Below are 26,277 nucleotides of genomic sequence, written 5' to 3' on the forward strand. Positions count from 1 at the left end.
TATTTACAGACCAAACTGCTTAGGTCGAAACTACGTTTTTAATTAAATTTATGGGTGCGCCTTCTAACCACAAAATGTTGTTAACTTGAGGACCTCCTGTAATACAGTACAATACAATAAGGCATAGTCACAGATGGAAAAAAATTAAAGTCTACCAGAAGATACATTGTGGCTAAATGATAGCCACAACTAAATGACTAAATAGAGGAATGTAATTGTAAATAACTGTTAGCTTTACTATCATTTTAAGAGGCACCTTGGCGATTTGACAGACTTGGAAGAAAATACACCTTTTGATGTGTAGTCCTCCAAACACATAAATATTACAAGTATTTCATGTAATAATGTTGTAGTGGAGTCGACGTTTACGTTTATCTATACTATGACTTGCTTTCCAATACAATTCTGTTAATACAAATATGCAGATTGTGACGATGAGATCCAATAAATATCACAAATTTTTGGCCTTAAAAAGTGTCGTCCGATCTCATTTACACAGCATTGGACACAAATGTAGACAACGTAGCCCATAATGGCGGTGACGTCAAGCAGCTGACAGTGTCCATGCCACATTCCGTTCACGAGGTGGCCATCTGTCACAGTTTCCGTGGCAACAACAACCGGCTGCGTCACAGCGTCCACTTCAAGCACCTACAGAGGAAAGCGGATGCTGCTCATTTTGCAAATGGATGGTTGAGGAAAAGTAGTCCGTGTTTGGTGTTTCTCCATACCTGGTCTCTCTGTGGGTGCTCAAGCACTTGCTGCAGCAGTAGCGCCCCCCACAGGTAGTGCAGGTGTAGTTGGACGGGAATCCGCACACACAGCAAAAGTGTCGGGGAGGAAGCGAGGAGGGGGGGGCAAGTGCAGAGAGGTAATTTGGCTCCACCTTCTCTGACAGGTTCTAGCAGTCAAGAGTAGAGCAGAGGAGAGGAGGGCTTAGGTGCTGATGAGGCGAGGAGAAGAAAAGAGCGAAAGCCCACCTCTTCCTCCAGGAGCGCTGTGAAGTTTTTCCTGAAGCGCAACTTGAAGTGGTCGCCCCGCGTCTTCCTCTTCTTCTTCTCTGAACACAACACAACTCATATGAGATCAGCTGTTGACAGGAGGAGCAGGAAGGAGAAGAAGATGACGTCTTACCTGGCTCCTCTGTTTCACTGAAGGCTGGAAGGCGGGCAGTAGGCCCAGGCGGTGGGAGTGAGCTCAGAGGGTCATCCTGGAAACACATTGAAAAAACGGGCAATGAATGAAAGCTGATGTCATGAATGAGAAATGAGATACTTGTACTCGTGACGTCACCTGGAAGTTGTCTTTCTCCAAAGCATCAAGCTGCCTGCTCAGCCTCCTCTGACGGGTGGCTTCATCCAGAACTCTCCGTTGGCCCGCCTCCACCCGAGCTGCCACAAACACAAACAACGACCAATTCATGACATGAACTCATCATAAATAACGCTTGGGTTGCCAACTCCCTGAAAAATAAATAATGAACACTTTGGTGCCATTTTTATTTGTGTGGAAAAAAAAAATCGAGAAAAGTAGTGTTTCTAGAAATGGACGTATATATATATATATTTTCCCAACAAAAACACTTTTGTTGGGAAAAAGTGTTTTCAAATGTAAACTTTAGCCATTGTTAAGTGCATAATAAGATATACAGTATACTGTGTATATACATGAATGAAAATGTCAAATGGTGTATGCATACGAATGAGCACATGTAAATCTGTGACTGAACATGCAGGTTTTTGGGGTTTTTTTTTTTAGATGTTCTTTAGTTTCCTTAAAATAACTACTCCATACCACTGTACTGGATGCACATGGGAGACACAAAATTAAAAATAAAAGGCCTCCAGGTGTCCACAATCTCTTGTGTAAGGATTCATAAAGTGCACTAACAAGTACTGTAAACTGACAAGGTGCATTGTATCCTTCGCCAGTCCAAAAAGAATTCCAGTATAAATGCACAACTGACACTCAGAGCACCTCAGACATGGCCAGCTAAACACACACTAAAAAGTGCATTTTAATACAAATCATAAATAAAATACAATGCTTAAACTAGGGCTGGGAATCTCAGGGTACCTTACGATACGCTAAGATTTGCGATACATGGCTTACGATAACGACATCTTGATACGGTGAGAGGGTGAAACAAACAAACAAAAATTATTTCATAGTTTATGTTTTGTAGCCTTCAGCTAGGATAGGCTCCAGCTTAACGTGACCCTAAAGAGGACAACCTGACTTTAATTAGATGTATGTTTTGGAGTAATACAAATACATGGAAAACAAATTGGTAAGTAATTTATTCTGCTATACAAAATTATTCACCCATCCATGTTCTATGCCGCTTATCCTCACTAGGGTCGTGGGTATGCTGGAGCCTATCCCAGCTGACTTTGGGCAAGAGGCAAGGTACACCCCGGACGGACAGCCAATAGCAGGGCACATATAGACAAACCACCATTCATACCTATGGACAATTTAGAGTCGCCAATTAACCTAACATGCATGTTTTTGGAATGTGGGAGGAAACCTGGAGAAAACCCACACCTGCACTCCACACAGAGATGCCCATTAGAGATTCGAACCCAGATCTTCCCGATCTCCTGACTGTGTGGCCAACATGCTAACCACTAGGCCACCGTGCGGCCCTGTACAAAATGAACATAATAAAATAAATATCTTTCTTAAATATAAATATGTCCTGCTTAACTTAACAGAACAAAAATAAATGTCTAACACATCTCTGTCATTTATTTATGAGGTTGCCCTCCACCCAGCGTGGTCATTGTTTTTATGCTACTTTGTGATAATTTGTCATTAATCAGAGGCATAATGTCTGAACTGAACACTTATAAAAGTACTAAGTGTTGAAGCATATATTCTTTCACCCTTTTGGGAGCAACTCGAATTTAGGTGGCGAGCTACTGGTAGCTCACGACCTACCTGTTGGGGGCGCCTGTAGTGTCACTATGATAACGCTGGACACACCATATGTTTATGTTAAACAACGTAGACACACAACTAGTAGGAATGTTATAATCCCAGTATTTTAACGATAACGCTTGGGTTCCCAACTCCCTGAAAAGTAGATAAGGAACACTTTGTTGGTAAGGTTGGTCAACCTGACCCTTTTTTATGCTTCTCAAGACCGATATTGATAACGACAAAGTGTGTATGTGTATATGTATATGTATATATATATATATATATATATATATATATATATTTTTTTTTTGTGTGTAGACTTAACTGTAATTTGTGCACACCTGAAAGTAAGAAATTCAAAGATTCTGACACTGTGCGCGCGCCCGATCAGGAGAGTCCGTGGGGATTTCCTTAAAAATAATTATTTTTTCATGTGATATCGTGTGTATTTTCATTCGTATACATGTTTGTTAGGTAGATTGCTTCTTCCTCTTCAATTTCGTATCAGATTTATACCGAGCGTTGCACCACATTGAGTCATACAAGTGCTTTAAAAGTTACGTCCAACCTTAAGCCTTTCAAACTCATGGATCGGCCCTTCAGGACAAGATAACAGGTATGTGGGATTTAAATTCATTTTAATATCTATCTGCAGAAGAAATTTCATTAAAATCTGATGGTGCGAAATATGTTCACTTTGTTACGTGAACGTGATAGCCACTTGCTGATGCCCCATCAGACAAAAACTAGCTCCGAACTAACTCTATTGTCTCTGGTTTATGACAAAATGCCACATATTTGGAGTCGGAAGACTCCAACTAGCTGCCGCCAAACTGAGGTCGAATTACAGCCAAGGCGAAGGGATAAATAAAGATGCCTGAAAAGTCGAACGGCAGAGTTTGATTGGTGATCTATCAGACACGTTGGCATCTCTCGTCTAAGACTGTGGCAAGCTGACGCCAATGGAATCCGTTGATATTTACACTGTTAAACATACGGAAAGTGCATCCCTTGTCAACTTAATACTGGACGATTAGCAACCAAAGTGTTAATGTCGGACGAGCAGATGAGCCGAAAGGTACAGCGACGATGTGGTCACCTCACAACCGTTGACCTTTATGCTTGGACACAGGTCGTGTGGCAGAGTGGACAATAAGTAATAAAAGCAAAAGGAACACGACCCACCCAGAGTGAACGTCAGGCCATGAAGGCGAAAGGAACACAACTAACCTGAGGTCTTCTTGTCCAGCACCATGTTGTTTTCACTAGCTCGACGGAAGCCGACAAGGTTAGTGTAGCACGCGATTCTTCTTCTTTTAGTTTAATGGCGGGTTGCAACCATGACTTTAAAAGGTGCATACCGCCACCTACCGTACCAGAGTATGTAACATGGGCCATATACAGTATCTTACTTTATGCTAATTTAGATCATGAGGATACTACTTATACTACTACTAATAATAATACTTATAGTAAAATATTCTAATACTTATCTATATTCTATTATATAATCCTGTGTCCTTCAAATATTCTATCACTGCCCTCTGTATATCTCTTACCCCCTCCTCACCTGTTCCTAAGATACCCTCAATGCTCCATTCCCTTCCTATCTTCTTAATTCTTTTCCTTAACGTTACGCGTTCTTCCCTATATCTCTTGCAGTGTAGTAATGTGTTCTACGTTCTCTATACTTTTGCACTCCATATATACTTTTGATTTACATTTCCCTATCAAAAACATCTTGTCATTTAACCCGGTGTGATTGAGCCTCATCCTAGTTAACACTATTTCCTCTTTTCTGTTTTTTCTCTTCACCCCTTGTGCACTGATAGACCTTTGTACTTTATAATACTTTCTCCCGCTACTACCCTCGTCCCACCTATCTTGCCATTTCTCCATCATTTGTTTTTTTGATTATTGCCTTTACTTCGCCTTTACCAGCAGGTATATTTATAATTTCATTCCTTCTAATTCCCATTTTAGCCATTTTATCTGCCACCTCATTCCCCTCCACCCCTACATGTGCAGGCACTCAGCAAAATCTTATTTCTATTTTTAACATGTGTAGTTGGAATAAGCTTTGATGTATTTCTAATAATAAATTCTCTCGACTTGATTCCATATTTTTAATACTATATAATGCTGCCAGAGAGTCCACACAACATATCACTTTATCTGGTTTTATTTCCTCTATCCATTGCAAACCTATAATAATTGCCATCATTTCTGCTGTATAAACCGAGAGCTGGTCAGGTAATCTTTTAATGATGCTATAATTCATTGTTGGTACATAGATTCCAATCCCCACCTTCCCTTCTTCGCTTTTTGATCCATCTGTATACATATCTAAGTAACCATAATATTTCTTTTTAATATATTGACTTGCCTTATGTCCTTTTTCACTATCTTTCCATTTATTTTTTAACTCTGTTATATACTGTATATATCTACTTCAGGTTTAGGAAATAGCCAGATAGGGATATTGTTTATGGGTGTAGAATTATTAATATGTATATTTTTCATGTTATATTTATCTATTTTATCTTTAATTACCCACCCAAAGCTATTACTTTTAGTTGTATTATACTCCCAATATTCCTCTATCACATTCTTGGCCAGATGTCCATGCCTACATCCTTTAAGTCTACTCCAGTATGTCAACATAAGTTGATCTCTTCTCAGGTCATACGGTACTTCTAACTCAACCTGCATTGCTTTAATTGGTGTTGATATGATTGCACCTGTACATATCCTAAATGCTTTGTGAATATTTCTTTCTATTTTCATTAAATGTGTTTTAGCTGCAGCTCCATATACAAAACTTCCATAATCTATATTTGCTCTCATCAAAGCTCTATATACAGTATATATATATTAGTGACTGTTTATCTGCTCCCCACTCCTTACCTGTAACAGCTCTCATTAAGTTTATTATCCTCTTACATTTCTCTTCTACCTTTTCCACATGGGTCTTCCATGTGCCTTTCTGATCTAGCCACATACCAAGGTATTTAAAATGATCTACTTTTATCATGTTTTGTCCATATAGCATCAGGTTCTGATTTTTTATGCCTTTTTTCCTGGTAATCGTCATGTAACATGTTTTATTGGGTGATAGCTTAAATCCCCAGTCATATGACCATTGTTCTATCTTCTTTATTGCTTCCTTCATTTTACTTGTCACATTTATAGAATCTCGTCCCCTTGCCCAAATCACTCCATCATCTGCATATAGGGCCGACCCAATCCTTCTATCCAAATTCATGAATATATCATTTATCATTACGTTAAACAAAACTGGACTAATTACACTCCCCTGTGGTATACCATTTGCTATACTGTATTCTTCTGACATCTCTGATCCTATTTTAACTTTGAATTTTCTGTCCGATATGAAGTCAAGGACCCAGTTATAGGACCTACCTCTAATTCCCATCCTATCCATCTGAATCAATAAACCCTCCCGCCACATGGAATCATAAGCCTTTTCAATATCAAAGAATACAATATTCATCAACTCTTTAATTTTAAAGGTTTTCTCTATTTCATTACTTACTCTAACTACAGCATCCATTGTTGATCGTCCTTTTCTAAACCCACACTGATAAGTTGTAAGTAACTCTCGACTTTCAAGGAAGTAGTTAAGTCTTCTGACTAGAACTTTCTCCATCCATTTGCATAGATGTGATGTTAGAGCAATAGGTTGATAATTTACAGGGTGTTTTGGATCCTTACCGGGTTTATTAAATGGTAAAATAATGCACTTTTCCATTGCTTTGGTATTTTCCCTTCTTCCCATATTTTGTTAAATAAATATAATATTTTTCCCAACATATTTTCTGGTAAGTTCTGGAACATAATATAACTCAACTGGTCTTCTCCTGTTGCAGTATCTTTACTTTTATTTAATACTATTAGCAATTCATTGATATTAATTTCAACATCCATCACACTCTCCTCACTATCCTGTTTTAGTAGTAGCACGCGATTGGAAAATACATTAACAATTCTGGAAAAGCGATTAAAACACCACTCGTAAGACCCGTATATCTTTTACTTGAATGTGTGCGTCCTTTCTATTTGTTTGTGAAAATGTGCTTATATCGGTGTTTGTTCAGTTGCTGCACTGGAGTGTGTTTGTGTGGCTGTTCGAATTGGCAGACTTTAGTACTTACACTTCAATAAGTATACTAGTCATTTATACTTTATACACTCAGGGCATTGAATCAATTGCAACTGTGCTGTTCAGGTTTAACATTAAAAATATATTATTAAAGGTTTTATTTAAAAATATAAAGGCCCTGATATTTTCCAGGCCCAGAATTCCTGGCTGCACCCCTGTTCACAGGCATATACTATGTACACTGCATACGGATACTTCTCCTGTGAGCGCAATTTTTAACAGTATTTTGACAGTTCCAATAGTGTAGTGCTGTCCCAAATTGAAAACTATCATTTGTTGCACACTTACTGGAAAAGACTATCACAACATTTGTCCACTTCCTCTTTTCTCCTTTTAAAATTGCAACCACTTGAGTTCGCCCCTCCTCTTCCACTACATAGCCAAGATGATTGAGGGTGGCAAGTCACTGCACACTTACAGTACCATTTTGAGTGCAACAGCTGGGTACTGACAGTGTACTGTACTGCATTTTGTCATACTTCTTAGTGTTAGAATTATTACAAAATGATTTACAAGAAAAAAAATTCCAACATTTTTTTAATTTCCACTTGTGAAACGTTCGGTCGGGATTTAGGAAAGTCTTTAGCGGCACTTTCAGGTCGTTTGATGGTTGGACACACTGCAGACCTTTGAGCTAATAATAGATGTATGTTATTTGTTTTGTAATACAAATTGACACTGGATCAATATTTCCAAACAAAATCCTCCCACCACAAGCTCACATGGTGAGGAAACACCATGCTCTTGATCCAGAAGGCAGGAATAAAAAAATTCTTAAAATTTAAAAAGTTTATTCACTCACTTTAAATAATTTAAAACAGGTCATACAAAATGTGGCTCATCTGTATTCTAAAATATAAATAATCCATTGAAAAGCCCCCGGCACCATGGTGACAACATGATTCAATAAAAAAGATTTTTAAAAAGTTCAACTTAGGTGGGAGCCGACCACCCTCAAAGCCTCCCTGAGCTCCCATAAAAACAATTCATTCATCTTCTTCCATACAGTCATCAGTCATTTCCACGTAAAAAAAAGGCCACAACACTGAGTAGTAGCTATACGGTACTGTGTTTGCATTAAAAAAAAAAAAAAAAAAAAAGTTTCAGGACTGTCACTTTCTACTGCTTATTATGGATGTCCCGATCCACATTTTTTTGGCTTCCGATCTGATGCAGATCTTTTTTTTGTTTGTTTGTTTGTTTTTTTAAGATGCTTTTGTTACAAATTTGTGGAATTGAATATGGTTATAAAAATAGCTCTTCAGAGCATTAAAAATAATGCAACCAAAGTATTGCGGAATTTGCTTTTTTTTTTATTACACAGCAAGACCAACAATATTGTTCGGCTTTTGTAACAAACCTCTGAGTTAGGTCCCTAATCCAATAAAAGTCCATCCAACACAAGATAAAATTGGAAAAAATGGGCGTGCAAAATACTTTTAGGGTGGGACTAATAATTTGACATGGTTATAATTTTTTTAAACCTCTTCAACGTAATTGTAATTTATTGACGGTCCCTAGTATAAACAACCAGCGGTTAGAGCGGAGGTTCCCGTGCGGGCTCACCGCACCGTGACACAGCAGACCGGGCACAGTGAGGGGGAACTACCGCTGTAGCTACAGAGCCCAATTTCCAAAGTGAAACTAACTTCACCAAGGCACACCATGGACATATCTGCATGGTGGTGTTGCGTTTTATTTTTTGCGGGTGGCGGGAGTTGAGTGGCAACTAGCTTTAAGGCGCATTACCACACCTACCATGTTGGAGTGTGGCCCAGAGTTACGAACATTATACGGCAACCGGATCGGCCCGATCTTGTGGAGGAAACCAATTTTATCCGATCTTCAAAATAGAGCAGATCGGTAGCCGATCTCAATCCTGAAAATCGTGTCGGGACATCCCTACTGCGTATGTAGTAGTAAGTTATTGAATCTGATTTTTTTTTACAAAGTGATGTTTTTTTTGTGAGAGAGCTCAGCTTAAAATTCCAGCCGTGGATACACTGATCCCCTCCAAATGGTGCGTGAATGCTGACAAACACACAGCTGAAATGATTAAGGACTACGTGGTGCTTGTTGCTCTGTTCCCTTCCAGCGGAATGACAAGCATTGCTGGTTGCTACAGAGACAGCAAGGCAGGCATGTCCTGTGCTTGAGTGAGAAACATGTGACCACACGGGAGGGCTAGGCATCTAATCGTGAGCATGAATGAAATTCAACTGGGAAGGTTTCTGCTGAGATGCATTTGAGGTCACCAGCCAAGTTAGTGCGTGACGTGTGATGGTGTCTCACGCACACGCAGCCACAGCTGGGCCAACTAGGGGTCAACGAAGGACACCATGATGTACCTGGTGCCACTGGTGGTAGGCAGGCCCTCGTGATAGTGAGTCAGGCGTCCGGGATGCATAAAGGACCAGCCCTTCCTGGGAGACTCCACTTGGCAGTCGTAACGCAGGAACCTGCAGCCTCCACCCTGACACACACGCACAAGCAGCTGGTTAGCAGTGACGTTTCCTGCATGTCAGCGGTCAAGCTAAGCTAATACTTGCTGGCTGCAGTAAAGTACCTCATAGTCCACATTCTTGCTGTTGAGGGCGATGTTGACGGTGAACGTGGACGAATCGTGATGTGGCCGCAAAGATGGTTGCTCATCAGGACGGTAACGCACCACGAAATTCATGATGGCTTGAGCCTGCATACAAATGATACTTTTTTTTTTTTAGTATACTTAAGATGTTTTGTTGCAGGATTACTATTGCGACAACACATCAGTAGAGTAAAACTAACTTGTCTCACGGTGGTCTAAGCCCAAAATGTAGCGAGCGTGTACCTTAGGGTAGTATCCAGGATAGAGTTTTTCTGTGACAGGCACAATGTACTCTTTGAGGAATTTGAGCCATTCCTTCTCAAATCCAATCTGGTTCATGTGAATATCAACAGTGGGGACATTTTCATAGCCGCCTGCCAGGCGCTCGTCCTGCAGACACACAACACCATTTACCGTCTGAGTCACGCATTGCCTGGTGGCTCTCGTACAGGGGTTTGGATTCTATGGGGTCACCTTGTGGGAACCGCCAGACCACTCGCCGTGGTCCTCCATGGTCTCCACCAAGTTGTCACACATCTTGTCCGAGAAGGCCGGGAACCAGTACACATCTGGACATGGCTGACACGGGACACGGGAACATTCCATACTGGTGCAAACCAAAGGTCACATGACAAGTGTCTCACTTACCTGTTCCACAAAGCTCTTCTGGTCCTCAAAGATCTTGGAGTAGTTCTCATGGATGTACTTCTCCTTCCAATCCTATCACACACACACACACACACACACACACACACACAGAGGCTACATTGACTCATGTGCATATTAAGGATGTTTAAAAGATTTTTTTAATATTTTAACTGTGGTAAACAATAAACTCACGGACCAGTGACACTGCTCATTTCCCGGAGAAGCAGCCATTTGTTAAATTGTGTATCTCTCTCTCAAAGCAACTCTGATGTAAACAAAATCTCTTACTCTCAAAAATGACACCCGCCCACTATGTGTTGTGTAATCACCTAACCCTAACCCATTTATTTGTTTGTTTGTTTTTTTTTAAATAAAACTTTGTTAGACTTCAGTGTGTGTATCAGTACTTTTTAAACATTTTGAGCATATTCAACAATACCGTGATAACGATAACCGTGATACTTTTGGTCACAAAAATCGTGATATTACATTTTCATATCGTTACATCCCTAATTCATATTTATATATACAGACCTGATCAAAATCTTAAGACCAGTTGAAAAACTCCAAGAATTTGCATTTTGCACATTTGGATCTTAATGAGGTTTTAAGTAGAGCAACAATATGCAAAAGCAAGAAGGGGGAGTGAGACAAAAAACACTTTGAAAAAGTAATTTATTGAAAACCACAAATTGAAAGGCTGTTTATCAGCTGATCAAAAGCCATCGCTCAAAAAATAACAAAAAAACTCTCCAAACCAGAACAAGGTAACGTTGGAAGCCATCTGGACCATCAAGTTTACATTTTTCTCATCAGAGAATCAAACTTTTTTCCACCTTTCAATGTCCCATGTTTGATGCTCCCTGGCAAAGTCTAAACGGGCAGTTTTATGGCATTGAAGGAGACGAGGTCTTGAATTAGTTTTTTGTTTTTTTAAAGCCTTTTCCCACAGATCCCGTCTCATGGTTATGGAGCTGCAGTCGGCACCAGTAAGGGCCTTAATGTGGGTCGAAGACCGCCCTGTGTCTTGGACAGCCGATCGAATCCTCCGGCTCAGCGCAGGTGCGATTTTTTTGGGTCTACCACTTGACTTTTTTGTTCCATAATGCTCAGGATCTTTAATTGTTTTTTTTTAGAAAGACTGTTTTACTGCGCCGAACCTCAGCAGCAATGGCACGCTGCTAGAGGCCTTGCTTATGCAGCTGGACAATCCAACCATGTTCAAAAAAAGAGAAAGCTTCTTAGCTTTAGCCATCAGGAGGGCATGCCAGTGTGAATGCCTGACAGAAAATGAGCATTTTGAGCAGTTTTTGGCTTTTAAAGCCTGTGGTCTTAAAACTTTTGATCAGGTGATAGACAACCAATTTCCGTTTTTTTTTGTTTAAATTACAAGTTCCAAATGTTTTTTGTCTCACTCCCCCTTCTTGCTTTTGCATATTGTAGCTCAACTTAAAGCCTTATTAAGATCCAAATGTGCAAAATGCAATTTTTCAACTAGTCTTAAGATTTTGATCAGGTCTGTATATGCATATATAAGCATTAGTCAGCATTAGTCAATGACAACACAACTGAACACAAAATACAGTTTTTACAAGAAACTTTATTAAGGGAGGAAAAAAAAATCCAAACCTACATGGTCCTGTGTGAAAAAGTGATTGCCCCCTAAACCTAATAACTGGTTGGGCCAACTTTAGCAGCATCAGCTGCAATCAAGCGTTTACGATAACTTGCAATGAGTCTCTTACAGCACTGTGGAGGAATTTTGGCCCACTCATCTTTGCAGAATTGTTGTAATTCAGCCACATTGCAGGGTTTTAGAGTATGACGGGCCTTTTTAAAGCCATGCCACAGCATCTAAATACTATAGCATTCAGGTCAGGACTTTGACTAGGCCACTCCAAAGTCTTCATTTTGTTTCTCTTCAGCCATTCAGAGGTGGACTTGCTGGTGTGTTTTGGATGATTGTCCTGCTGCAGAACCCAAGTTGCTTTCAGTTTGAGGTTACGAACAGAGGGCCAGACATTCTCCTTCAGGTTTTTTTTTTGGTAGACAGCAGAATTCATGGTTCCATTTATCACAGTAAGTCTTCCAGGTTCTCAAGCAGCAAAACAGACCCAGACAATCACACTACCACCAGCATATTTTGCTGTTGGTATGATGTTCTTTTTCTGAAATGCGGTGTTACTTTTATGCCAGATGTAGAAGGGACACAAACCAGAACAAAGAGTTTTTTTGGACTCATGGCAAAATTATGTTATGTTTTAACAGGAGGCAATCACTTTTTCCACACAGGGCCATGTAGGTTTGGAATTTTTTTTCTCCCTTCATAATAAAAAGTTTCATTTAAAAACTGTATTTTGTGTTCAGTTGTGTTGTCAATGACTAATATTTAAAATTTGTTTGATGATAAGTGACAAGTGAAATGTGACAAACGTAAAAAATAAAATAAAATAATAAAATAAATAACTTTTTCACACCACTGTATATACAGTACGTGTGTCTGTGTGTGCGTTCGTGGTACCAGAGGGTTGTCAAAGATCTGCCACATGTCAGGATGCAGCCTGGATGTGTTGAAGTTGTTAGATGATACCAAACGGCCAAAGTCGTCTCGGTTGGACACAAACATAAACACCCCCTGTGTGTGTGTGGACATGAGATGATGATGATCAGGCAGCAGGACATGAGATGATGATGATGACGAAAACAAAGAGTCACCTGTTCCCTGATCCTCCTACAGAACACCATGTCTGGGTCCATGCTGGGGTCCAAATACAGGTTCACCCGGGCCAGTTTGGACCTCAGTACGCTGCCTTTGATCAGGTAAGCCTGGGACATGTACGGAACATTCCACAGACCCCTGCCTCCGACATACAGGACAAGTCAATGAGTCGTCAAGTGCAATCAGAAGACAGGAGCAGTAAGACTTACGTCCTCTTTCCTTGGACAATCTCAATGTAGTCTTCAGATCTGGAATAGTAGCCTTCTGCACTCAGAGCGCCCCAAAAGTTACTCCACAGTTTTCCATGTTTGGACAGCATGGGTGCAATGACAGACCTGATGGAACAAATGGTTTATTTTCTGCAATGTCCTCATGACGTTCCTGCCTCTCCGCTACCTGTTTAGGCTAGTATGACGACAAAGGTGTATTCTGCGAAGCGAGTTTAGTGGGTTAGCAAGCTGTGTTAAGTAGAAAGCCGGACTTGCGTGTTCAGCGAAGGTAGCTCTCTTTTAAAGCAGCTGTATCGCCATGGTAACTAGGCTAAGGTCATAGCCTTGCCGGGACCAGATTATGTCCAGGCTTTCATCTTAAAATCAGCAATTAAAAAAGTGCCACTGTTTCACTGTTTGACTTATTCAGAGATGGCATCACCATTTATTTTTGAACTTACGAGGTTCCCAAGGGGACATGGACATTTTTTTTATTTTTTTAAAAAGAGAATTCCCTGATATTATCCATCTCTAAGTGAGATAGATTTTCAGCAGAGGGAACACGCTAGATATGCTCACTCGAGCACCAGAAATAAAATGCAATATGAAATATTAATTAATTTTAGCAGATGTAAATGTCATAGGAGTCCTTGCGTGAGTACTGAGCCTGTTAGTTTTCTTATAATACAACATTTGCTGGAGGAATAAGCACTCTGAGGTCTCAATCAACTGCATTAAAAAAGTTGTTTTATTATAAAACTGAAAAAAAAATTAAAAACACAAAGCTACATGGCCCTGCAAACAAACACGTCACACGCAAAACACTGCCATCCAGTGGTCGCAACGAGATACAGCAGATTAAAATATTCAATGAATTTATAACTTAAAAAACGAAAGTTGTTATTTATTTGTTATTTAGTTTGTAAATGGGTAAGTGATAATACGTCAAAGTGATAATACGTCAAAGTTGTCAAATGTTGAGCGTTGAATGAAAAGACTAGTAGGGTATAGTTTTTATGATAATCAATGTTAACTTGCGAATTCACACGCTGCATGCCGGCATGCTAGCAGTCCTCCCTCGCTGCAATGGCTGCGACAGTGTTGCTTTTAGCAGTCATAATGTTTTGGAAACTCCTCGTAATGCTCCATAATAATTACGTATACATTTTTTGTAAAATACACTGGCTGTGGTTTCTTCACTTTTCAGCGGAAGTAGAATAATATGACGTCAAACGCCCCCTTTCGTGTGAACGCGCACTTAGCACAAAGCCGAAAACCGGACTTGACAAAGTAATTTGATAACCACCGTCGCGAGACCAATTAAGTCTGATTTGGTTTTGTCAAGTTGCAGCCACTTTCGCCGTATACCCCCTAAGACTACCAACTAGGACGGCTTACTGTCCACCTCCCCACTAGTGTGTCCTCTGGAAGGCACATGTGTACGTACTTGTTCTCCTCAATGAGAATCCTCAGTGTGTCAGGGTTGGTCAAGGCTACAGATGAGTCGATGCTGAAGTAGTAATCGCAATCTTGATCCTTCTTACATGCCTCCCTGCACACGCGCACACACACAAAATGTGGTTTAGTTATTTGTGATCTAGAGCTACGTGACACTGGTGCACTCACACAGCCATGTTCCGAGCCCTGTCCTCTTGCAGGTTCTCCTCAGGTCCAATCAGCACAGCATCAGGGAAGAGTGCCCTATGCTGCTTCCAAAACTCGTGGATGTGGCGTTCATGGTAGACCACCTGCAAGGAGGCACAAGGTGACGCAGTCAAAGACGAGGATGCAAGGCATCTCAGCGTGGACTCACATTGTTGTGGATGAAGAGTCGTAGGCGAGAGGGAGGATAGTTGAGCGTAGTTAGCCGCTCCAGAAACTCCTCCATGAAGGGGGTGGCGTGTTGGATGAACACGGCCACATAGACTAGCGGCATGTCCTGATCCTGAAATGACAAATGCAGCATGACCTCGCTGACGCATGACACACAAGACTCATAACGTGTTACGCACATCCACAGCATCAAAAAAGAGCAGGTCGTTGTCACAGACACCACAGCCGTCCTCGTACGTCCACGCCGTCGGGACATAGTTCCCCAAATAGTTCAGGTGCAGCTGCAGTGATGTTGTCATATCGCTGATGAGGGACATCCATATACGGAGAGCAAGTACAACACACCTAGATGTTTACCTTGGTGGGTCCGTTACCATGGATGACAACAGGAAGTGTGTCGTAGGCCACGTTCCTCACCCTGACCTTTGCCTTCTCAAACTTTAAGACAACTTCATCTGCCAAAAAGAACATGAAATGATGAGGAAGAGCGACACACACCACATCTTTGCTCCATGATAGCATTAGCTTTCCCTGTGTCTCACCAACGGCTCCATTGAGGTTCTGGAAGATCCTTGAGCGGTGATCCAGAGTCATGTTGAATTTGGTCTGAAGAGACAAAGAAGGCAACCGTGAAGTCCTGGCAAGCTGCTGCCATGTCAGCGAGGATGCCACTTTACCCGCTGCGTACGGTCCAAGTAGATTTTGGTGTAGAAAAGCTGGTCGTCATCGTCATCTTTTAACTTCCACTGCTGGACCATGGCATTGAGGTCCTGAGCGAAGCCCAAAAACCCTGACAGACACAGAAACGTTATACAAGTGGAGCCCAGGCCGCGTCAATTGCTTGTCTCTCTTACCTCCTGAGTTGAGGTAGCGTTTCCCAGAATGTACGGCGGGGTACTTGGGAGCCAGCCTCTGGTCTGGCCAGCAGAAGCCCTCCGCCGAGAAAACCACTCGGTGACCAAGGCGGGAAAACTTGCGCAGAATTTCCTCCGGACCCGAAGCAAAGAGCACATCATAGCTGGTGGGACACACAGGACCACGCTCGCTTTCAGCATCTTTTGAGTCATCTGAAGAATAAGGTGGCCCTTACCTGTCCACAAACATGATGACCAGCTCTTCCTGGTGAGTGTGTTTCAGCAGTTCCTTCTTCAGCCATCGCACCTTCTGGCCGCCGCCAACCGTGCGAGCCACGTCGCCCCCGCGCCACTCTTCCCCCAGACCCAGCACCTATACGTCGTCATCATCAGCACATGGCCCTCTGTGATTGGCTGCTCAACATGAACATTACCTTCACCGTGTAGTTGAACTCTTTGGCCGTCCTCATAAAGCGTACAAAGCCGTCCGTCTCCTCTGTTGCTGCAGTGATGACCAGCAGATTCTCTGCATACACACACACACACACACATATACATATATATATATATATATATTTAAATATAGTGATGAAACAATAGTCTGCTCCACAGATTGCGTTGTTGTATCTTTCATCAACAAACTTTGGCCCCTCCTCAACCTCATGCCTTGGAGGGATTCCACACTGAGGTGTGTAAGTGGGGGAAGGGCAAGCAGGGCATTTTTTGGGGGACATTTTAAACTGAACATAAAAAAACAACGTAATTCAAATTATTTGAAGGGTTCGTTATTAAGTAAAACAACAGTGCAGCTGAAGCATGCGTGGTGTAATGTACTACATGCATGCTGATGAAGGCTAGTACTGTAGTGTTTATTTGCAGCACCAACTAGTGGCCTGGCAGACACATTAAAATCTGCACACTCTTTTTTTGCGGCTGTCTACCTTTCAGCACTTTTGTCATATTGAATTGTTAAAAAGCCGGAACACAAGAGGTCAGAATGAAGAAAATAAGAGTGACTGCAATAAACACTTATTATTATTTGTAATGACAGTCCAGCAGGGAAGCTAGTTAGCCTGAGGCAAACTAAAGCAAAGTTACATCTCAACACATTTACGTAAGATTAGTGAGTAATTAATTAGTGAGTAATTAAAAGCAGCTGACAGTAAGGTAAAAAAAAAAATCCGTTGGAAAAGTTGCGAGAGACCTCAGCGGGACAAGGCGGTCCCCCTGGCCCTGCTGGAGCCTCTCCGGGTCGGCCTTACCTGCTGAGAGGCTCCGCTGCTTAGCCCAGGTAGTACGGCACACAAACCCGAGAGTTACAAAGTACAGGACCCTACAAAAAGAAGGACAATACATGGCGGCAGACAATAGCCAATGTAAACGTGTGGTTTAAAAGTGTAATCCTTTCCTATGCTGCCCTGACTGCCGCCGCCTTGCAAATCTCGCGAGGATAGTGGCACACAAACGTCAACAGGAAGTCTTCAGCTGTTCACGTTAAGACCACAGCCAACGAGAGTCTTGATCCGGTTGATTGACGGGCTTTTTTGCCAATCAATCGTGACGATTAACAAACCAATCACAAGTGGACAAATGAGATTTTTTTTCCCTCAAAAATTTGGTGTTCTGCAGAAAGTTCGTGAAAGTGGATATCACGATTGCCACGTCACACGCATACACTTTGAATCATTTTCATTTACTGTCATGTTTTTTCTTTCCATAATAACCTATTTTAATACGGAAGGACGTCCTTGGAATACTTAGAATTGCGTAAAGATAGACCCTTGCCATGTTGACAAGAAACAGACAACGTCTGATGACGTGCCGTCATCGAATACGCCATATGACCCTTGTGCACCAAAGGGGAAAGGGCATCGAGCTCCGCCCATTGTTGTCAAGGTAACATAGCAACAAGACCACTACAAAATCTAAGTGCAAGTTATTTTTTTCGACAATCCGAACTGATGACGTCAGTCAGGCCACGCTTTTTCACCCCTGCTCAGGTAGCGGCTCACAACACATCAGCAGACCTGTGGGTCTCCTTCCTGGGCAAAGTGTGTGACCTGACTCCCCTGATGAAGCAGTACGAGGGTGAGAGAAACACTTGTCCTTCTTTAGACAAACACTTTGATCCTCATATGAATAATGACCATTCACAGGTGATGTTCTGCTACTTCCCATCTTGGAGTTTGCAGGAAAGGACATAAGCAGCTGGTTTGACCCCGAGACCAAAGATGTGAGTATCCGTGTCCACTGCAACCAATCAGAAAACGCCTGTCAGCTCACCTGACCATTTCTGTGCAGGTGTTGACCTTCATCCATCCACTGACCAACTGTGTGAGCTACTACACGCCGAGAGGACGATTTGTGCACATTCCCCCCGCTGTGCCTCGCTCTGACTGGGCCAGCGACATTGACCCATCCTGGTGGAAGGACCAACGCTATGAGGTGGGCCGGTTGTCCTCTAAAACCAGGTGGATAAGAGTCATCAACACGCTGACGTCACAGGAGCAGCGACTGGAGGTGAATTCAATACCAAGCATAGCATCTGTCCCATGTTCTCTGGATTTATGCTAAGCAAGGCTAACATACCCCTGTGACTTCCATCCATCCATTTTCTCTGTCACCTATCCTGCTTTGTGACTTTTGAGTCATAATGCTAAGCTAGCCGAACACCCATCTAACATTTGAGTCATAATACTAAGATACCCTAACAGCCTCATCTAACCTTGGAGTCATAATGCTAAGCTAGGCTAAAGTCCCATTTGACTTTTGAGTCATAATGCTAAGCTGGCTCCCTGGCTCAGGTGTGTTCCGAGGAGACGCTGGCTGAAATCCGGGAGCGATACCTACCCTACAACTCACATGCATGCAGCTACACATGGAAACACAACGGACTGAGTCTGGACATGAACAAGACACTGAGCGAAAATAATGTCCCGGACGACGATGTCAAGCTCCAGCTGCTGCGCCTCGACTGTGACCTCTTCACCCCCGCCATCCTCCTGCACTTTAATGATGACCTCACTGAGGGGTGACCTCTCACATGAGACTCAACCTGTTGGCAAAGTTGTGTGAATAAAGAGTGTGTGTAGAAAAATAAATGCATGAACTTTGGCAGAGACACACATACACACACAGTCTATTAGTCAGTTCAAAGTTCGTGTGGCGGTCAGTCACCTTCAGCTTGCGTTAACATTTGCTGTCAGTGCTCCTCTTCTTCACGACCAAGACGAGCACAACGAAGAAAAGAAGGCAATCACCATGACGACTGAATACCACGATGATGTAGAAGAAGACAGCAGCTCCTTCTGGACCAAAGGTACTTGTGTGTGTGTGTGTTTGTGAGAAGATGAAAACTCACACGTTGTCTGTCAGACCCCCCCCACGTCCCTCGCCCACGTCTGTCCACGCTCAGACGATGCTTGTTTCCTGTTCTGACCGCAGTAGCCATCTTGGTTCTGACTATTGTACTGGGAGCCAGCTGTGAGCATGCACACACACACGCACGCAAGCACACTGATGTAGTAAGCCATATGTGGAAAAACCAGGAGGTGGTGTTTTCATGCAAGTGTGTGTATGTGTGTGCGTTTCCACACAGACTCCAGGTTGTCAAGTCTTATATGGTCAGTAGAGAAAAATGTTTCCAACGTCAGCCAATCACTGCAGACCATCCAGCAGCTCGCCAAAGGTAACACACCTGTACTGTTGCCTTGTTGTCGTGTTGTTCGACGGCGTGTGGCCTTGTCGTCGTATCAGATAGTGCCAAAGACGTAGAGCGACTGAAGTTTGCCGTGGAGAGCAACAAACAAGAAATCACCTCAGGTGAGACCGGTCATAAGACCGTGAGCCAAGTCACATGATGTCAGTGAAGTAACGAGCGCGTGGTTTCAGCCTCGGAGGCTCTGAAGCAGCTTGCCACTCTGGACACCATCAGCAGGGCGGTAGCGTCACTCAAATGCTCCATTGAACACATCATCAACAATGGTATATACACACCCACACACACACATAGCGTCGTGGCTTTCTTGATGGGTTCTGTGTGAGTCTCGTCGTCAGGTTCCACGAAGGATGGCTGCTGTCCTGTTGGCTGGCAGCGCTCCGAGTCCAGCTGTTACTTCTTCAGCCGCGTCCCGCTTTCGTGGCACGACGCAAGAGACTGGTGCAACGGGCATGAGTCGCACTTGGCCATCTTGCAGTCTGACGCCGTGTGGGTAAGTGGGTCACTCGGTCCCGAGACAAAACACTAAGCGGCGGAACTCACAAGCTCACGTTCCTCTGCTCAGGAATTTGTCCACCAACACATGTTGGGCCTCTTCCACTGGATTGGACTGAGCGATGAGACGGGGAAGTGGGAGTGGGTCAATCATACACCTTACGTCATGAACCGCAGGCACTGGCGACCTGGTCAGCCTGACAGCTGGATCCATCATGGCCTTGGGCCCGGAGACGAGGACTGCGCTCATATACATACCGATGGCCGCCTCAACGACCTACACTGCTCCAGTAAGCTGAACTTCATCTGTCAGAGACACAGCACTTGACCACCCCCCTTCAACCAACCCAACCTCTTAAACCTTCCAATCCGGGTACTTGGCCACACCCCTTCACTCAACAAACCCTACACACCCCATAACCTGGGCCACTATACCGCTTCCCTTTAACCAGCTTCCCTGTACACGCACCAGCATGGGCACTTGAACACGCCTTCACCCAACAACTCAGGCACTTGACCACACCCCTTCATCCAACCTCCCCCACCTGTACGCCCACCAGCCTGGGTGCACCCGCAGCATGACCAAACGCAGACAATAAAAAGACAAAGAATGCACTTTATTGCTTTTTCTTTGTGCACAACTCGTCCAGCAAACACACACATCATTACAACGTCTACATTTCTGAATGACACACACACAAACTCAGTGTTACAGCAACAGTTTAAACCTTTCCAGTCTACAAATGTAACATTCCAACTACTTCAAGACTCCTTATGTATAACACACACGCACACAGTTCAAACTTTAAAGTTCGAATTTCAGGGCTTCACTCTATCATGTTTTTTCAACAATAAATTATAACAAAAATATAACTAAAAATAATAAATTATCGCTGTGATTGACGTCTTATTATTTGCCAAAAAATGCATATTTTTTAAAGCAAATTTAACATATTCTTCAAGCACAAAAATGGCTAAATGAATGAAAATACAAATACTGTATAGAGACATCCAGAAGACGCAAAGATGTAATGTGTAGTATTCTACACTGGTCACTAGGTGTCAGTAATGTTACATTGAAGAGGGTTTTCGATGCTCTTACTATGGAAATATTCTGTTTATAAATAAGGAATCCTACTTCGCAGAAATTCGCTTATAATGGTCAGGTCTGGAACCAATTAACTGTACTGCAGCATTCATACATACACACTGCGTTCCAACCTTTTAAACCAACAACTAAAGTACATACACCCTGAAAGGGTGACAACGGGGTCATCTGCTCACGTCATCTGCTCAGCAGGTACGCTCGACTCAGGACGACTTCGTTGGAGTCTCCGCCTAGATGACATGCCTCCAATAAGCACACCATCCTCTTATTGGCCAGCAGCGGCGCTATGGCAATGAGGTCACCTATCCCAGCGAGACGGTAGACCTTGTCATCTCAGTGTGCTTTGTGTGTTTGTGTGTGTGTGCTCACCTGGTGAGGGTGGGTGTGTGTGTGAGGAGAAGGCACCATGGGACAGGATAGAGGTCCAGGTGTTGGCGTGGGGGAGGGAGGCCGGCAGGAGGAGGGAAGACTTTGACTGAGGAAGGAAGATTGCGGAGACGACCACACCGTCTGACAAAACTGACGCAAAAGTCACATGTCACTAGTCAACACTTGCAAGTCAGAGGTCACAGGTGAGGCATTACTTCTAAGCGTGAAGGTGTAGTAATCCTGTGAGTCAAAAGTGACACCACTGGCAGTCAGGCGTCCTCCCATGGCTACGGCAACCGCCTGCTGGTCCTTGTGGGCGGGGTCGTAGCGCATCGTCAGCGACTCTGCAGCGATGTGCGGGAAATCTGGATGGGAGGGGCAGGTGACAAAAGAGGACCCATCGTCCTCGTCCTCGTCCTCGTCCTCGTCGTCTTCTTCGCTGGTCTTTTGGAGAAACTCCATGGAAGCTTCAAAGAGAACAACTGTACGACCACAAACTTTAGCGCATACATGTCCACGTGCGTACATGCACGCACACATGTACACATGCAATCACACACACGTACCTGTTTTGTTGCTGGGCTCTGCTTGTAAGGTGGCTTGAGGTGGCCTGCAGACAGACGGTGACATAATCGATGACATCATCACATGGAATGAGTGTGAGTGGCCAAACCTCACCCCTTTTGTGGAGAGTCCGAATGAAACAGCAGCTTCCTTTTACACGGCCTGCTGTGTACAAGCACACACACACTCCTGCTGATGCCACAGATTGGAGGTGAAATTGATCAGTGATGCCTGAATTTGAATACCTGGCACTGGGGGGCAGCAGTGGGCGGGCCGTCAGCTGACCAGCAGGGGACGAGGAGGAGGGTGGCGAGGATGAGGGGGGGAGGGTTGAAGAAGTGTCTGTCCAAAAGATGCAGTGCTCTTCCTGAAAACACAACACACTTATCAATATGTGCACATACGTGTGTGTGTATGCATATGCGTGTGTACCTCTCCTCTGCGACAGTATGTCACCATGGTAACGGTTGCCTGGACACAGAAGGTACGTCGCTCCCTATAACAAAGTTTCGTCATCTCCCTTAGAAGCTCTGCCCCTTTAAGGAAAGCTGGCTCACCTGTGAGACATTCTGTCAGACATTCTTTAAGGAACTTTCAACACGGACATAAACTCAGCTCACCAGAGGTATCTTGCATGTACATTTCCAAGGAGGTGGGAGGAGGAGGGTACATGAAGAATCCTCCAATCAGAGCTGACTGCTGCACACGCGCTTCATCATGATGCTTCAGCCACTTGAGGAACACCCGGACCGCCTTCACCTTGCGATAACTCATCTCTGAGTGGTAGCCCTGACCTGTCAATCAAGCCGTGGTGACCTATCAGTCAAGTGATGATGTCAAAAAGAGGCATACCTGTGCAGTAGAGCTGCGTGTGCATTGTGGTAGTCAGGTAGAAGACACCACCAGCTTTCTGGACCACCATCAAGTGAGTGCACACCACCACCAGCACTGCATACACACACATCAGTTATGAACACTCCTCATATACACGCACACACACACACACTGAAGGCTGGGAGCGTGCATGTGTCTCACATGGGCAGAGCGTGCTATGAGTTTCAGGCTGAGACGTGGAGAAGAGCTTGACCCAGATGGGCCTGGGGCTGGTTCCGTCCTCCAGCCGCAGCCAGCGATACTCCAACAGCTCCGTCCCTCCTCCTCCGTCCAGAGTGTCTACCATCACACACACGTTTGAGCAAGTCGACAAGCTGTCACCATGACAACCCTCACCTTTTCTCCTGATGCGCTCGGCACGTCCCGCGAAGGTGAGCAGGCCGATGACATCACACAGGGATTGGTGAGGGCGTTCCGGCAGCTCGTTGCTGAAGAAAAGGGAGGACAACGGCGGTGGTGGGCGTGGATGCTGTGGGCACATCCAGGGCAGGTGGGCTGGGGCGGCGGTACCTGCTGTAGAAGCTGTAGGCGGGTTCTGGCGGCAGGCAGTTGGCCGCCACAGAGGATTCCGGGAGGAGAGCAATGCGAGCGGTGGGATTTTGGCTGTTTACGCTGATCTCTGCGGAAAAACAGTGGGGGGGCGTGACCTTCTGAACATCACACATGCTCACCAACAATGTACGTACCGATGTCGTCGTACTCAGACTGATACAGCTGCTTGACCCGGAAGTAGCTCAGGCTGATGATGTCGCCAGGCTTGAGAGGACGGTACCATGTGACACACACGCTGTTCCACAATACCACGCACACACTTCCTGTGTGGTCACACACCTCCAAGAGTGCCTGAACACGACAGGAAGTAAGACGCTGCATCGTCTGTTTGGACAAGATGGCATTGCCCTCATTTACCCTGTACGGACACCTGCATTGGCTGTCTTGTCTGCCATAGTACAGCAGCTGCGACTTGGTCATGATGCGTACGATCAGCTGACGGCGTATTACACTACGCAGGACACCCATGCACTTGGACAAGTATCCGTCACGCAGGTCCTTCACAGTCACGCTAGGATGGCGAGCTGAGGACAAAGAAGTCCATTCAGCTGCCAGCACATTTTTTAAGACTCATGCTCAGCACACCAACCCACCTTCCACCTCTTCATCCTCCTCTTCCATGGAGGGAGGAGTCTTCTGCCAGGCGGCGCCGCTGAAGTCCACGTTGTTCCACAGAGGAAGGAAAACCATGCGATTGGCCCTCAGAGGACCTGAAGGATGAGCACATTTAGAAATCACAAGTTGCGGGCAGAGCTTGGCTGACAGCTCATTTACCTGACACTTCGGAGGACGCGGCCCAGCGCAGCGAGTCGCAGTCCGACACCCTGACCTCCGCCTCTTGATCTTTGACGTCCACACGCACCATGATGAAGCTGCACATACGTTGCGGTTAAACACGGCGACATCGCTGCACACGAGCACGATAACCCACCTGGTGCACGTGATACCGGGAACCAAGGCTGTGGTTTGCAGCGCCGCCCCACACCGCAGCACGTTCCTCTCCACCAGCCGGTTCAGAGTTGGATCCAGCGTTACTCGCAGGCGGCAGTCCAGGTCGCTGAGTGTGATGTCATACAAGTCGGCCGCTTGACACCCAAGCAGCGAGGTCAGAGGTTTGAGGCGGCACAGAGAAGGCAGTGAGTCTCACCTGTCAGGACGGCGTTCGGGAAGTAGACAGATGTCCCCAGGTCTCGCGTGTAGCGAGACACGTCCAGCACATACAGCGTCTCCCTGCAGACAACCTCTGACCTCTGAAAACAACAGTGATATCCTGACATCCTTTTTTTTTTTTTTTAGTATTTAGCATTTCGTCTTTAGACTAAACACACTTTACATCACCAACACTTAACTCTTAATTACCTTTGGCAAGGGTAAACATATTTCCATTACCGAAAACCAGGACACTCGGCTGGCAATGATACTCGGTACAGTTTACCAAAATATACCTTGTGGTTTCAATAAATTTAAAGTATGCTACTATCTAATTACTAATTACTATCTATACCCAAAGACACAAAGGCTTCTTCGAGATTACGCAACATGTTTTATTATGACTTTGATCATTTTCAGTGATGCAAAAATCACTTTAAAATCGCTGGAATGAAATAAAGATAGAAATAATGTCTCTTCTGTATTTGAAAAAGCGGCATGTAAGAGAATAATAGCTCTCTTTACAAGTCTTATTGGACAAATACATAACTCACAACATTAGCTCGCCGTGTAGGGAAGCCGCTCAGGAATCACGTCCCATGCAGCAGCGTGCCCTAATGCCAGTCAATTTAACGGCCCAATGAAAAACAATGAAATTTCCATCACTTTCCAAAATAAACCACGACGGCCAGAATAGGACGTGTCCTTGGAAACAGGACATTTGGTCACCTTACGTTTGAAGCGACTTAAACATTAAATGACAGCAGTTTTAGCAAGCTGGCTCAAGTGGACCGAAAACAAAAGAAAGAACCGCCATGATTACATTTTAATCACGTTAATTAACACTAATGTCACTAAAATGACTGTCAGGACCTTTTCTGAGCCGTGTCGGGAACGGTTCAAGATTCTGCGGAGGATGCAGTCCGAAGCCGCCATGTTGGATAAAAAGGAGCGAAATGTTGCCAGATGAGGAACAGTTTAAGGATAAAAATGATTAATATATTTTATGAAAATTATCGCAGGAAGCCAACTAACCAAGTGAATACAAACAGGCTTGTTTTATTCAAAAATAAAAGCTCAGGCCTTTCAATATAAGAAATGTAAAGAATAGGAATAGAGGGACATCTATAATATCTGGCAGACGCTGCGAGCCCCCAAGCGGTGATTCATCATGTCACCCTTTAAAAAGAAAATTTAATAATTCAGTCCTAAATTTTTAAATGTCGTCTGTAAGTATTAAAGTATACATTTTCTTGCTGAATGCTCTATTTGTGTGACCTTTAAAAACAACCCTTAAATGTCTTTGAAATATATGACAATACTGTATCTAACATTAAATAAACACATTTGTTTACTTTTATTTCTTTGTTTCTGAATATTTTGTGTTTTTGGTTGCAGGATTGTCATAATCTTAACGCTCAGTGACAATATTAAAACTATAATGAATAAGGACTTTTCTTAGTGGAAAAT

The 26,277-nt window shown here is 43.8% G+C and overlaps 5 protein-coding genes across 8 annotated transcripts; 2 read left to right on the forward strand and 3 right to left on the reverse strand.

Moving 5' to 3' along the window:
* Positions 1-19: 19 nt before the first annotated feature.
* Positions 20-4,307, reverse strand: znhit1 (zinc finger, HIT-type containing 1). Its single transcript, XM_054752736.1, has 6 exons — positions 4,156-4,307; positions 1,294-1,391; positions 1,135-1,210; positions 981-1,060; positions 732-901; positions 20-651 (listed from the first exon to the last, which is right to left on the reverse strand). Exons 1-6 carry the CDS (start codon positions 4,178-4,180, stop codon positions 630-632), a joined length of 471 nt encoding a protein of 156 aa, XP_054608711.1. The 5' UTR covers positions 4,181-4,307; the 3' UTR covers positions 20-629.
* Positions 4,308-7,888: 3,581 nt separating this feature from the next.
* On the reverse strand, positions 7,889-20,616 carry plod3 (procollagen-lysine, 2-oxoglutarate 5-dioxygenase 3). The gene is made up of 20 exons (XM_054752715.1): positions 19,136-20,616; positions 17,221-19,013; positions 16,393-16,484; positions 16,195-16,331; positions 15,959-16,122; positions 15,782-15,894; positions 15,647-15,710; positions 15,462-15,559; positions 15,284-15,385; positions 15,085-15,216; positions 14,898-15,019; positions 14,719-14,823; positions 13,272-13,397; positions 13,059-13,200; positions 12,865-12,978; positions 10,344-10,415; positions 10,170-10,274; positions 9,939-10,085; positions 9,675-9,800; positions 7,889-9,581 (listed from the first exon to the last, which is right to left on the reverse strand). The coding sequence occupies exons 2-20, from the start codon at positions 17,312-17,314 to the stop codon at positions 9,426-9,428; spliced, it is 2,211 nt and encodes a 736-aa protein (XP_054608690.1). The 5' UTR covers positions 17,315-19,013; positions 19,136-20,616; the 3' UTR covers positions 7,889-9,425.
* Positions 17,349-19,059, forward strand: LOC129167985 (cytochrome b5 domain-containing protein 1). 3 transcript variants are annotated; one of them, XM_054752732.1, is made up of 5 exons: positions 17,349-17,854; positions 17,959-18,046; positions 18,115-18,191; positions 18,260-18,478; positions 18,763-19,059. In XM_054752732.1, exons 2-5 carry the CDS (start codon positions 18,031-18,033, stop codon positions 18,991-18,993), a joined length of 543 nt encoding a protein of 180 aa, XP_054608707.1. In that variant the 5' UTR covers positions 17,349-17,854; positions 17,959-18,030; the 3' UTR covers positions 18,994-19,059. The 3 variants fall into 3 exon arrangements, with proteins under 3 accessions (XP_054608707.1, XP_054608705.1, XP_054608706.1); XM_054752730.1 differs by having other exon boundaries at positions 17,349-18,046; XM_054752731.1 differs by having other exon boundaries at positions 17,349-18,046; positions 18,151-18,191.
* Positions 19,106-20,802, forward strand: asgr1a (asialoglycoprotein receptor 1a). 2 transcript variants are annotated; one of them, XM_054752727.1, is made up of 7 exons: positions 19,106-19,277; positions 19,403-19,441; positions 19,557-19,646; positions 19,715-19,780; positions 19,850-19,942; positions 20,015-20,169; positions 20,242-20,802. In XM_054752727.1, the coding sequence occupies exons 1-7, from the start codon at positions 19,220-19,222 to the stop codon at positions 20,497-20,499; spliced, it is 759 nt and encodes a 252-aa protein (XP_054608702.1). In that variant the 5' UTR covers positions 19,106-19,219; the 3' UTR covers positions 20,500-20,802. The 2 variants fall into 2 exon arrangements, with proteins under 2 accessions (XP_054608702.1, XP_054608701.1); XM_054752726.1 differs by having other exon boundaries at positions 19,110-19,277; positions 19,334-19,441; positions 20,242-20,801.
* Positions 20,770-25,750, reverse strand: si:ch73-71d17.2 (RPA-related protein RADX). Its single transcript, XM_054752714.1, has 19 exons — positions 25,681-25,750; positions 24,806-24,908; positions 24,590-24,743; positions 24,433-24,530; positions 24,252-24,368; positions 24,016-24,182; positions 23,793-23,949; positions 23,617-23,725; positions 23,443-23,534; positions 23,248-23,385; positions 23,065-23,160; positions 22,833-23,006; positions 22,645-22,769; positions 22,458-22,579; positions 22,327-22,377; positions 22,215-22,258; positions 21,864-22,130; positions 21,649-21,798; positions 20,770-21,581 (listed from the first exon to the last, which is right to left on the reverse strand). Exons 1-19 carry the CDS (start codon positions 25,741-25,743, stop codon positions 21,457-21,459), a joined length of 2,352 nt encoding a protein of 783 aa, XP_054608689.1. The 5' UTR covers positions 25,744-25,750; the 3' UTR covers positions 20,770-21,456.
* Positions 25,751-26,277: the final 527 nt, after the last annotated feature.

Source organism: Dunckerocampus dactyliophorus, chromosome 15 (genome assembly GCF_027744805.1).
Source record: "Dunckerocampus dactyliophorus isolate RoL2022-P2 chromosome 15, RoL_Ddac_1.1, whole genome shotgun sequence".
Lineage (NCBI taxonomy): Eukaryota > Metazoa > Chordata > Actinopteri > Syngnathiformes > Syngnathidae > Dunckerocampus > Dunckerocampus dactyliophorus.